Raw genomic sequence first — 14,264 nt, 5'->3', positions numbered from 1 at the left:
CATAGAAATCTGTTTTTGAATTTTCAAGCCTAATGGTGGACTTAGGGAAAATAGTTTTAGAAAACAGTGGGAAAATAGGTGCTCAAGTTTAACTTTTACGATTTAACGTCTTTAGGCTTTAGTTTTCTCATTTGTTAAAGGAGAATAATAAAACCCACCTCGGCATTGTAAACAAATAATATATTTAAGGTCCTGGTTATGTAGTAATATGTCACTAAATAATAGTTCTCTCCCTTTTGCAGCCGAGTAAGAAATTATGTGGTAGCGGGGAACTCAGCTGAGTATATAAGCCTTCAGGGGTGCTTTTTTTTGAGGGGGGGTATTTTTTTCTGGTGTTTAAATGAGGGTCTGTCATTTAATTTGGAAATTGCCCTGAAGTTCTGAAACACTTCTGGGAACATTTACTTTGGGCAAATCCTTCCATTTTGGAGAGTGCACATATGGAAAGGTGAGAATAAAATTTATTGTCTTTCTCTTTTTTACAAATAATTGCTTTATTTAGATATAATCACAAACCATATAATTTACACATTTCAGATGTACAATTCAGTGAATTTTAGTATTTCAGATTTGTGCGCCCATCACCACATTAGTTTTAGAACATTTTTATCACGCTCAAAAGAAGCAGGTTGCACCTGTTCTTGGACATTCTCCATTTTTTCCCCTCCTCCCCAGTCCAGAGTCCTCTCATCTACTTTCTGTCTCTGTGGGTTTGTCTATTCTGAAAATTTTTTGTAAATGGAATAGTACAATATGTGGTCTTTTGTGACTGACTTCTTTTGCTTAGCATAATATTTTCAAGATTCTTCAATTTTGTATCACGTATCTGTACTTTGTTACTTTTTATGGCTGAATATTACTCTATTATTTGGATATACCACATTTTGTGTATCCATCTGTTGATGAACATTTGGGTTGTGTGATCCTTTTATCTGTTATGAGTAATGCTGCTGTGAACGTTCATATACAGGTTTTTGTGTTTTTATTTCTCTTGAATATATACCTAGGAGTGAAATTCCTGGGTCATGTGGTAACTTTGTTTAAATTTTTGGGGAACTGCCAGATTGTTTTCCAAAGCAACTGCACCATTTTACATTTTCGCCAGCATTGTATGAAGGATCCAATTTTCCCACATCTTCACTGATACTTACTTATCTGTCTTTTGAATTATAATCATCCTAGTGGGTGTGAGTTGGTGTCTTGTGTTTTATTTTTAATTGTGGCAAAATATATATAACATGAAATTTATTGTCTTAACTATTTTTAAATGTAAAGTTTAAATGTTAAGTACATTAACTTTGTTGTGCAACCAATCTATATAACTCTGTTCATCTTGCAAAACTTAAATTCTATACCCATTAAACAACAACTCCCCATTCCCCTCTTCCCCTAGCCCCTGGGTACCACCATTCTGCTTCCCATCTGTATAAATTTGACTACTCTTGGTACCTCATACAAGTGGAATCATACACTATTTGTCTTTTTGTGACTAACATATTTCACTTAGGATAATATCCATAGGTTCATCTACACCGTAGCATATATCAGTATTTACTTCCTTTAAAAGGCTGAGTCATATTGCATTGTATATATTTTGTTTATTCATCGTTCCATGGACACTTGAGTTGCTTACACCTTTTGACTATTGTGAATAATGCATCTATGAACATGAGTGTTCAAATAACTGTTCCAGTCCTACCTTTCAATTCTTTCGGATATATATACTTCGAAGTGGAATCGCTGCGTCATATGGTAGTTCTATTTTTTTTTTTGAGGAATCTCTGTACGTACTGTTTTCCATATCAGGTCTACCATTTTATATTCCCATCAACAGTGCATAAGGGTTCCAATTTCTACACATCCTCGCTTATTGTTTTTTTTTTTTTTGATGGAAGTCATTCTTGTAGGTGTGAGGTGGTATCTCATCGTGGTTTGATTTGTGTTTCCCTGATAGCTAATGATGTTTAGCATTTTTTTATGTGCTTATTGGCCACTGGTGTATTTTCTCTGGAGAAATGTCTATTAAGCTCCTTCGCCAGTTTTTAAATTGAGTTGTCTTTTTATTATGAGTAATCGGAGTTCTTTACATATTCTGGATCCATTATTAATAGCTACAGACTAGTAAAGATCCTGTATATAAGCTGTCTTGCTGAGGTTCCCCACCCCCCATTCTGGAGCTGCTGTGCTGATTTCTTTTTTAAAAAATTATTTTTCAATTACAGTTGATATGCAATATTATATTACTTTCAGACATACAACATAATGATTAGACATTTACAAAATTTATGAAGTGATTCCCCTGATAAATCCAGTACCCATCTGACATCATACATGTTTATTACAATATTATTGACTATATTCTATATGCTCTACTCCACATCCCCATGAGTATTTTGTGACTGCCAATTTGTACTTAATTCCTTTCCTTTTTTTCACCTACCAACCTCCCTCCCATCTGAAAACCAAAAAAATATTCTCTGTATTTATAAGTTTTTCTGTTTTGTTCATTCATTTATTTTGTTTCTTTAGATTCCACATGTAAGTGAAATCATATGGTATTTGTTTTTCTCTAATTTATTTCATTTAGCATGATACCCTCTAGGTCCATCCATGTTATCACAAATGGCAAGATTTCATTCTTTTTCACGGCCAAGTAATAGTCCATTGGATATATGTACTGCTTCTTTTTTATCCAGTCTTCTATTGATGGACATTTAAGTTGCTTCCATATCTTGGCTATTATAAATACTGCCGCAGCAAACATAGAGGTACACATACCTTTTCTAATTAGTGTTTTGGATTTCTCTGGATAAATACTCAGAAGTGGATTTGGTGGGTCCTATGGTAGTTCTGATTTAATTTTTGAGGAACCTCCAAACTGTTTTCCATTGCGGCTCCACGAATTTATATCCCCACCAACAGTGCACAAGGGTTCCCTTTTCTCCACATCCTTGCCAACACTTGGGTTTGTTGATTTATTGCTGATAGCCATTCTGACAGGTGTGAGGAATGTCTCTTTGTGGTTTTAATTTGCATTTCCCTGATGATTAGTGGAGTTGAGCATCTTTTCATATGTCTATTGGCCATCTGTTTATGTTCTCTTTGGAGAAATGCTTGTTCAGGTGCCCTGCCCATTTTTTAATTGGATTGTTTATTATTTTGTCGTTAAGTTGTATGACCTTATGTATTTGGGATATTAACAACTTATCAGATGTATCATTGGTAAATATCTTCTCCCATTCTGTAGGTTGTTTTCTGTTTTACTGATGGTTTACTTTGCTGTGCAAAAACTTTTTAGTTTGATGTAGTCCTATTTTTAAGTTTTTTACTTTTTCCCTTTGCTCTAGGAGATATATCAGAAAAGATATTACTAAGAGCAACATCAGAGAGCTTACTGCCTATATTTTCTTCTAGGAGTTTGATGGTTTCAGGTCTTACATTTAAGTTTTTAATTCACTTTGAGTTTATTCTTTTATGTGGTATAAGAAAGTGATCTAGTTTCATTCTTTTGCATGTGTCTGTCCAGTTTTATCAACACAATTTATTGAAGAGGTTGTCTTTACCCCATGTATATTCTTTTTTTAAAGAATGTGTATAGGATTTTATTTGAGCCAAATTGATAATTGTCAAGATGCAAGATCTCAAATGCTTCCCCTATTGAATGCTCTTGCTTCCGCTGTTATACATTAATTGGCCATATAGGCATGAGTTTATTCTGGGCCCTCTATAGTGTTCCATTTGTTGATCTGATTGTTTTTATGCCAGTACTATTGCTGTTTTGATTACTATAGCCTTGTAATAGAATTTGATATCAGGTAGCATGATACTGTCAACTTTTTCTTTTTCAAGATTTCAACTATTTGAGGACTTCTGTGGTTCCTTATAATTTTAAGATTATTTGTTCTAGTTCTGTGAAAAATGCCATTGATATTTTGATAGGGATTGCATTGTTTGAATTTGTAGATTGCTTTGGGTAGTATGGACATTTTAATTACATTGATTCTTCCTATACATGAACACTGTATATGCTTCCATTTATTTGTATCTTCTTTAATTTCTTTCTTCAGTGGCTTATAGTTTTTTGAGTACAGGTCTTTTACTTCCTTGGTTAAATTTATTCTAAGGTATTTTATACTTTTGATGCAATTATAAATGAGATTGTTTTCTTAATTCTTTCTGAGAGTTCATTATTGGTGTATAAAAATGCAACTGATTTCTGAATATTAATTTTGTATCCTGCTACTTTTTGATTTACTTATGGTTCTTATACTTTTTTTGTGGATTCTTTAGGGTTCTCTGTAGTATGTCATCTGCAAGCAATGCCAGTTTTGCTTTTTTTCTTTCCATTTGGATGCTATTTACTTCTTTTTCTTATCTAATTGCTGTGGCTAAGACTTCTTATACTATGTTGAATAAAAATGGTGGAAGTGGACATCTTTGTTTTCTTCCTGATCTTAAAAGAAAAGCTTTCATTTTTTCATCATTGAGTATGAAGTTAGCTGTGGTTTTGTTACATACAACTTTTATTATGTTGAGATATGTTTCCCCTATTTTTACTTTGCTGAGAGTTTTTATCATAATTGGATCCTTGATTTTGTCAAATGCTTTTTTGCACCTATTGATGTGACCATATGATTTTTATCCTCCATTTTGTTTATGTGGTATATCATATTAATTGATTTATGGATATCGAACCAGCCTTGCATCCCAGGAATAAATCCCACTTGATCATGGTATATGATCTATTTAATGTAGTGGTGCATTCGGTTTTATTGAGAATTTTTGCATCTGTGTTCATCAGGGATATTGGCCTATGATTTTCCTCTTTTGTGTAGTGTCTTTGTCTGGTTTTGTCATCATGGTAATGCTGGACTTGTAAAATGAGTTCAGGAATCTTTTTTCCTCTTTAATTTTTTGGACTAGTTTGAAGATAGGATTAATTCTTCTTTGAATGTTAGGTAAAATTCACAGGTGAAGCCATCTGGTCCAGGGCTTTTATTTGTTGGGAGATTTTTTATTACTGATTTGATTTTTTTAGCATTTGTCGGTCTACTCAGATTTTCTGTTTTTTCCCGATCTAACCTTGGAAGATTGTGCAATTCTAGGAATTCATCCATTTCTTCCATATTGCATGACCACTATTTTAAATGGCTGAATAATATTCCATGTAGTGCATTTTTTCATAATTCATCTATATATTTCTCTATTATTGGTTATTTGTATTGTTCCTAATTTCACAGTATTGTAAATAATGATGTGAGGAACACTATTAAGTGCAAATATCATCCCTTCGACATTTTGGATTGTATCCATAGGAAGAATAGAGTCTCAGAAAAGCAATTAGTGTGTCAAAAGATATGAACATTTTTTTGTCTTTTTTTTCACATATTGTCAAATTGCTTTCCAGAATACCAAAAATGGCAGCTTCTTTATGTTGTTTTACACTGGATGTTTATTTTTCCCCCTAAATAACATTTGCTCCTCTGGGAAATTTGGAGCCAAATATTAACTCCATGTGTTTTTGATAAAACAAATCAAATAATTCTTCATGTGAAAGTTATCATTAGGTCAACTGTGGCATGGGGATACTATGTGAGAGAGATGGAGATGAGCATGAGAATTAGCCCCAGACTAGTTAGTGAAATGACAGCATTGCTAAATAAATAATCTGTTTAAAGGGAAGTGCATCAGAAAAAATGTAGAACTGTGAGAAAAGTGACACTTAGAGAAAATAATTAAAACTAAAATATAATCCTGAACCTTTATTGTAATTAAACTTTGTTTTTCGTTTGTCCAGTTAGTATTCCTCTTAGTCATATTACTACCAATATGTTTGTTCTAAGATAATGGTATAGAGTTTCTGTCTAGTCACCCTCGGAGATTTAGACCAAAGCTATGCCATACTGGTTTGCAGCAATAGTACCAACCAGGATGAATTATTTTCTTCAGAGGTCTCTGCCAGAAGCCAGCTGGTCCTAAATTACACATTTTTGTGTTTTCATTTTATCCTTGAGGCACTATGAGCTTGATTTATTTTTACATCTAGTCAACTAGGTTCCATGTGATAGAAAGACAAACACCAAAAGAAGCTGCTAGAAACTTTGTCCCCTAATCTATAGAGCAAAACATAAATAAAACAGCAAATTTTATTATTTGAGTTTGTATTCTTTCTTTATTCCTCTGGCAGGTACTGTGAGTGCTGTGTAAGTTGTATGACACATGAACTTTGATATCAAGGAGCCTGGTTGGGAAACACAAATAAAACTAAAACAATTCAGGAATAAATGATACAAAATAGCATAATTAATTGCTCAATTATGTGAAACTTAATGAAATAGAAATTCAAGGAAGACAGAGATCAACGTAGACCGTAATGGTTGCTGAAGTCTTCATGGATGTTCCTGGCGAGACTGACCTGGGTTTTAGTTATGTAAAGGGAACGGGAGAAGGTATATCTATCAATAGCCACCATTATGAGTAAAGGTGCCTAGATAGGAATGAACAAGTTGTGTTTGTGGGACAGTGTTAGATAATCACTCTTAACATTGGGCAAGTTTAGGGGAAGAAAGGTAGAATGTGATTAGGTTATTGAGGTCCTGTATATGATGCACAATAGTTGCATAAGCATATGACATGTAAGAAAGAATATATCTTTGGAGATGGATGGTATTTTAACAGGCTAAGAAAATGCTTCTCTTGTCCAGGTTGAAGAAATGGCAATAAACCTGTGGAATTGGGCAGTTACCAAGAAAGTAAATTTGGTTATAAATGAAGACCAGAAAGCTAAATGTATGTATATATTTTCTGATACATATTGTGAGAAATATTATACATTGGGTTATGTTCCTGCAGTTTAAATAATATTTTGACCACTTTTCAAATACAAATTTGTTAAAACAAGACTAAGGAAAACAACCTGTTAAGCCTGCTTTGTCAAGCAAACTGCCTCCCTCAGTTTTATGATTTTTCAGAAATCAGCTCCATCTTAATAACGTTTAACAGCATCATTGCAAGAAATAGTCTGGTGGTGAATAGCACAGATAATTAAAGGATGTGGAAATGAGAACTTGAGGAAACATTAAAGAACACGGATCATTTTCTCTGGGGAATAGATGATCTGGATTCTGAAGGACCATCATATAGTAGTTTCCTCTCTCCATTAATAATGGAAAGAAAAATGTTGCTATGAAAGAGATTTAAATTTAAAAATCTGTAAAGAATAGTATCCTAATGAGGTTAGTTGATGAACATTGGACTGAGTTACTGAGAAAAGTTAGAGAAGTTTTTTTTTCTACCTGTGAAAGCAAACAACGACAAAACAAAACCCAAAACCAAAGTCATCCACTTGGATGCATTCAGTAAATGTGGTTCACTGGGAGAGTTTACCTAAATGGGCAGGGTCTAGTGTGCTGAGAATTGCTGAGTTCCAGCAAGAAAGATGACAGTTAATGCAATTTGGGAAATTATTTGCCCAATTATAAAGGATACATTGAGGTGACAAAACAAAGGATACATTGAAGTGGTCTCTGGACCACTCTGCTTTGTAAAGACAATCGAATTTTGTCTGTATGCAACAATAGAATTTATTACTAAATATTTATGAGTATTGACCCAATTGTATACAACTTTCATGTAGGTGTAGGGTAATTAGTGTCAACAATATAGTTAATCATTAGTTCATTCTTCTAGTAGGATGTTTTGAGAACAGTTATATCTCTTTAAGTCAGATAAATGTTGATATCATGGCTCGTAGGAGCCTTCGATCCTATAGTTATGGGAAGGGAAAAGATAGGTATTTATCTGTAGAGAGACTTAGTACACAGGTGAACTGAATGATATTAAAATGCATCACTTCTAAACGCCTGCTGTTCTGCATGTCGTGGGACCAGTAATCCTCTGGTAGTGTTTCACTGCTTGTCAAGTAGCAGGGATCTGGTAGGTGAAGTGGAAGCTGCAGCCCTAGGACTTGCCCAGTGTGCTGACCCTGTGTGTGTAGCACTTCTTAATCAGACATTTGGGTGCTTATTATGTATACGGTACTTTTAACATTCTGGAGAAAACAGAATGTGGTGCAGGAAGCCTCTGATTTTAAAGAGTTTTATTCCAAAAGTATGTTGATTGGAAGATATTTTTTCTCCTGATGAACAAATTCAGTGTGTAGATTATGTCATGTGATGAAAAAATCATCAGGATTTACAAGGTGCAGTTTTTTATTATTGGGAAGAATTATGGAAAATGAACAAAAATAAGAAGGCCATAAATAGAGGAATGACTTATAAATTTGAGTTTTAGATCTGACTAAAGTGACAGTAAGGTTGGAGAGATAAGAGAAGGGTCAAGCTGCTTATAGATTTGGTAGTTATTCACTTGGAGGTGATTGTTGAAGCCACAAGTGTCGCTGAGTTCTGTGAGGGAGAGAATAAAGAGCAATAGTTTTTAAATATTGGTATAAATGAGAGTCACCTATGGAGCCTGTTAAAATACAGATGCCTAGGTGCCACTATTGGTGGTTTTAACTTAATAGATTTATGATGAAACCTGGGCATATCTTTAGTTTGAAAAAAAATTCTCAGGAATCCTCATGCATACCAGAGTTTAAGAACCAGTGGTGTTGAGAGAACACAGTAGTGAGATTTTAACCTTGACTCTTCCAGAAATGGGGAGAAAAAGAATAAGGATAGGAAACCAAAAAGGACAGTGAAAATATTGTGGAGGAGATTCACTATGTGTTTATTGAGTACATACTCCTTACAGGGTTGCCATAGCATGTTGTGGTGGGCAGTAGGTGAGAGGGACAAGGTAAGACTCCAGAACAAAAATCCGAGGCATACATTAATCTTGACGATCTTGCAAGGAATGGGTTAAAGCTAAATGAACAAGAAAAACAGGGAATTCACAAATGCCAGAGTATACAACACTATGTATTGTCTAAAGTCAATTCGAATATCAAGCTGTGGACAGAGCAGGGTCAGAGGGTTGTAAGGAGTCAGTCGGCAGCCTGCCGAGATGCGTGTGATCTAGAGGGGCCAGAGAGGGCTGCTGAGAAGATGGGTAGAGGACAGCAACCAAGAAAACATCTTTATACTGCAGTAGCGTTCTGTCTTGGCCACTGCTGCCTTTGGCCTGTGGGCTTGGTGGTGATAACTATAAACAGCTGGATCGAGAATGTAGAGATGGGAGCAGAGTTCTTAGACTAAGACATTTCCCACAGAGGGGCACCGCTCAGAGCTGGACTGGGATCAAGTGAGTCCGATGAGGTGTTCAAAATGGCCACGATCATTGTGAAATGTTGCTTTGTGTCAGGGAGGGTGATCTTTGGTAGTGCGGTTTCAGTAAAGCAGTAAGGTTGCAAATAACATGGCGGGGAGTTAAGGAGAGGAGCAAGTAGCAAGAAAAGAGAGGTAGTGGACAGACCACTCAATTCTGGAAGTTTACCAGTGAAAGAAAGAGGAGAAATGAGATGGAGGCTCAAAGCTCAGTGGGGTTGGTTTGTTTTCTAGGAGGGGGTGTGGAGGTGTTGGAAGGCAGAGAGAAAAGGAATAAATCGAGAGAGACGGACGGAAGGTGTCTTTGGAGTGGGGAAGTAATTGAATAATCAGGGTCTTTGAGAATACTGAAGGGTTAATAAAATTTGTGAAAAATTAAAGGAACATTTTAAAAACTGGAAATGAAGACAGTGTAAATAAGATTATAAGTTGTCTTGCTGAAAGTTTTCTTTTTCGGAAACAAATTAGTTTTGTTAAGGGATGAATAGATTTGACATTTCATGATGGATAGATAATAAAGACCTGACTACTTCAATTACACTGTAATTTGAGCTGGGCAGATCTCTTTTCAATTCAATATTAATTAAAAACGGTATTAGCATGAGCAGCATAGGTACTATCAAGGGCTGCTGAGATCTAACATCAAGACAGCTAGTTCAGTTACATGTAAAGTTATCTTTTAAAAAGTTGGTTGTGTTATGACGAAAGAAACTACACAAAGAGGTTACAGTTATTCAAACTTTCCTATTTTCAGGAGACATGAACTGTATCATGAAGATAAATGAATTTTCTGAGTTATACTTTAAGAACTTTTACATCATCTACAGCAAAGAATGTACTTATAAAGTTCTAATTTTAGAATAATCCAAACTATTTTGGTGTTCAGAAATTTTGTCAGATGTTGAACAGTTTTAGAATTACTGTGCTGGCAGCATGGTACATACGAGAGTGTCGTGGACCACCAGGAATCTATCCAGTGGGTCTTTGGGGCTTACGACCTGCAGAAATTTAAATTTGAAAATTAAATATCTGTTTGAGTGGAGCATTAAGCAAATGATTCATTTGATTAATTTCAGGTCATTTACTTTTGAAAATTGATTTTTTTAAAAAAAGCCTTTGAAACTCTTATTTTTAAAAGTAGAACCTGTTTCACTTCACTTTTCTTTTCTCTTTAGAGGTGTATGTAAAAGGAGAATGCCTATTTTGTGTTTATGAGTGTCTAATTACTGTTTTGCAGTACGGCATGTTGCTTGCAGGTTGGTGTGTATGTGTGAAAGCTTAGCTGATTCGGAAGAAGGTATTCGAAGACACATTTTGGTGAGTCCTACCTAAATGAACGAGGAGAGAGTGCAGGTGTGATGAGACAGTTGGTGCGCCCATGAAGATGGATGCAGATAGCATAAACTGGAGGGAGTTATGCCCTCAGGGCTACCCAGGTTCCTTTTATTATTCCTGCATTGATTAAAGTGAAGGTCTCAGCAGTATTACAGTTGTTACTATAGTGATTCAGCAGACTAAGTATCAAACTTATTATAATTCAGGATTTATGAAAATTAATGAAAGTAATAAAAGGAATAGTTCTCTGCTCCATCCCTCCCTACTCCATCTCACTCCCCAGAGGCAAGTATGTTTTTTCAGTGGAGAATATTTTTCCAGTGTTTTAAAACAATATTCATTGAAAATCTCCAATGTATACACAGAATAGGTAAGATGGTGGATTCCCCTATTCACCCATCACTCAGCTAAAGTATTCTTCAACACATGACCACTCCTGTTTCTTCTCTATCTCCTCCAACAGGAAACCTTCAGCCCCATGGATTATTTTCAAACAAATCCAAAATAAATACATTAGTTTACCCATATATGTCTCCAAAAGACATCTTTTTTATTCAGACAAACCCAGTACTCATGACAACACTCAATAAAACTTAAAGATTTTTTTCTAAAATTATAAATATACAGCACCTCCTGCCCTGCCTGTCCTGTTCCTCCCTCTCTACTCCTCCAGATGGTTTCTTAGAATCAGGATTAAAGAAAGTCTACACCTTGTGTTTTATTAATATGTCTCTTTTAAAATACATTTCTCTCCCTCTGTTTAAAACAAATCTGTTGATTAAATTTATTCATTGAAGAAACCAGGTTGTTCATTCTATAGAGTTTCCTAAATTTTGAATTCGGATGACAGCATCCTCATGGTATCATTTAATGTCGTAGTCCTCTAGTCTGTTTTCCCTGTACTGGTAGATTTAGAACCTTGAGTCAATTCAGGTTCAATTTCATCAAGAATGTTTTGAACTTTTACCCTTAGGACATATCCCACTAGGGCTGTACTGTCAAAGCATTGTTTAATATCATTAAAGATTGTTTTCGAATTACTTGAAATAATTTCTTTCCCTTTGATTAAGCTATCAACTTCATACATAGTTAAGTTTAAATTTTTTTATTTGCTTTGGATTTTTAGCAATTGTTTTTTCCCCTTTGTTGATTGAATTTTATTTTATAATTATGGAAAATATATACATGGCTCTGAAGTCAAATCTACTAACGGAGGTATGTTTAGATAAGTCGACTTTCTATCTCTGTCCTCCTACCCTGTTTTCTTCCTGTCCCAGTAGTTAATTCTTTTGTTTATTTTATTGTTTATCCTTTTTTAATTTTAATTTTAATTATAGTTGACATTCAGTAATATATTAGTTTCAGATGTGCAGCATAGTGCTTAGACATTTATATAACTTACAAAGTGATCCCCCCGATAAGTCTTGCACCCACCTGACACCATATATAGCTATTTCCTTTTGGTTTTTAAATACAGGCAAACAGGTATATATTCACATCTCCCAAGCCCCAAGGTTCTTAGATAAATGAGAGGATCCATAGATATACTTTTCTCCACCTTTTTAAAAGACCCATTAACATTATATCCTAGAGATCACTCTATAATAGTCTAGAGAGATATTCCTCATTTTTTATAGCTGCGTAATATTCAACAGCTCCACATACCTTATCATATTCCTCTTCGATGGACATTTGTGTGCTGCAGTGAATTGCATTGTGCAGAGGTCTTTTCCCATTTTAAGGATATCATTCATAGCCATTTCTGTTTTCACTTCTGGTTACCTCCATGTATCTTAATCATATACATGCTTGTCTCACTGTTTTAGTTTGCTTGGGCTGCCGTAACAAAATACAACAGGCTGTGTGGCCTAAACAACAGAGATTTATTTTCTCAAAGTTCTGGAGGCTAGAAGTTCAAGATCAGGGTGTTGGCAGGTTTAGTTTCTTTTGAGGCCTTTCTCCTTGGCGTGCAGATATTTGCCTTCTTTCTGTGTCTTCATATGGTCTTTCCTCTGTTTGTATGTATCTCTGGTGTCTCATTGTGTATCCACATTCCCCCCTGTGAAAACATCGGTCCGATTGGATTAGGGTCCACCCTAATGTGCTCCTTTTAACTCTGGTCAACCCCGTTAAAGATCCTGTCTCCAAATACAGTCACATTCTGAGGTACTGGAAGTTAGAGACTCAACATACATATTTTTTTGAGGGGGACAAAATTCAGTCCATCATCATCATCTTTATCATCATCATCATAATTAAATCTTTTTTAAAATAAAATTTATTGGGGCAACATTGGTTAATAACATTATGTGTTTCAGGTGTACAATTCTATAATACATCATCTGTATAGTCCATTGTGTGCTCACTACCCAAAGTCAGATCTCCTTCTTTCGCCATATGTTCGACCTCTTTTACCCTCTTCATCTTCCCCTGTTCCCTTCCCTTCTGATAACCATGTGCCAAAGAATGCTCACCATTACCTTTTTCTTTTCTGTGGATTACACTACTGAATATGGACAGAAAATTAAATATTTTCTCTAATACCCTCCTCAGCCAGTTTGGAAGTGTGATTATTTAAAAATTTATTTTCTAATTTCTCTCTTCCAGATGAATATGAAAACAGGAAAAGGGTGGGTGGATGTAGGAAATCCTGTGGTCGCCGATGAATTTTTTCAAGCTGCCATAGCTGTAAGTTGCCATCGATTTTTAGCTGTGGCATTTATTAGTAACAGCTGTGGTAATTTTCATTATTACATTGTATTATGGTTTCATTTCCCAGGGTCTGGAGCAAATGTATGGCAAAATAATGGAGAAGAGCTCCACTGAGGCTCACCTGACTATGCAGAAGACTGCGGTGGAGAGAGACCTTTTCAAAGTGCTGTCTCACCAGGCAGAGTCAGTACGTATCACAGTCACCAGGGCCTCATAGTGAAGCATTTTGTTTATGTAAATGCAAAAACGATGAGACGTAACCTATTAGAAGAAGGTCAGGTGTCATCTGCCGTCTATAAGATTATATTTGACCTTTCTTTAAGTCTCTGATTTGTGTCTGAAGGTAGCATTACTGATGGTGATTGATATCTCTGTGAGGGTGGATGAGGTTAGGAAGGCCAATATATAACTAAACAACATTTTTATCAACTGCATGTAATGTCTGTCATTTATATATGGCAGTAGCCTCTACTTGAGACATTCATCTGTTTGTGATTCTCTTATGTTCATAGTCTGCCTAAAACATTTTCCTGAAACGAACCTTCTCATTTGCAATTGTTCTGGCTGGTTTGCTGATGTTTTCTAAAAGTCTGCTGCTATCAGTGTTCAAAGTCGTACTTTACCTCTGTTTGGCTTTTGGGTCTCTTCCTTTTATCACTACAGTTAGATGTGCATTTTCAGTTGACAAATGTAAGCCATGATGAATTTGCACTCTGTAATTATGTAATTCTGTAAATGTCATCTAGTATAATTGTTATTTTTATTTTTAATTAGTGATATATAGTTCACATACTATAAAATTCATACATTTAAAATGTACAGTTCAGTGGCTTTAGTATTTCATAGAATTGCACAATCTTTGCTTCAACCTAAGTTTAAAATATTTTCATCACCCTGAAAAGAAACCCCCTAAACATGACTAGTCACTACCCTTTCTTCCTGAAGCCAATC

At 35.2% G+C, this 14,264-nt stretch overlaps 1 protein-coding gene across 1 annotated transcript in view; it reads left to right on the top strand.

Annotated features, from left to right (window-relative positions):
- TEX11 (testis expressed 11) overlaps positions 1-14,264 on the top strand; it is a 143,160-nt gene that overhangs the window by 11,229 nt on the left and 117,667 nt on the right. The window contains exons 3-6 of the mRNA XM_016132609.1: positions 6,705-6,789; positions 10,504-10,583; positions 13,209-13,289; positions 13,381-13,500. Coding sequence (XP_015988095.1) covers positions 6,705-6,789; positions 10,504-10,583; positions 13,209-13,289; positions 13,381-13,500 — 366 coding nt within the window. The remainder of the gene's footprint in view (positions 1-6,704; positions 6,790-10,503; positions 10,584-13,208; positions 13,290-13,380; positions 13,501-14,264) is intronic.

Source organism: Rousettus aegyptiacus, unplaced genomic scaffold, assembly GCF_014176215.1.
Source record: "Rousettus aegyptiacus isolate mRouAeg1 unplaced genomic scaffold, mRouAeg1.p scaffold_m13_p_9, whole genome shotgun sequence".
Classification (NCBI taxonomy): Eukaryota; Metazoa; Chordata; class Mammalia; order Chiroptera; family Pteropodidae; genus Rousettus; species Rousettus aegyptiacus.
Note: the sequence above shows the minus strand (reverse complement) of the source record. Positions and strands in the feature narration are given on the sequence as shown.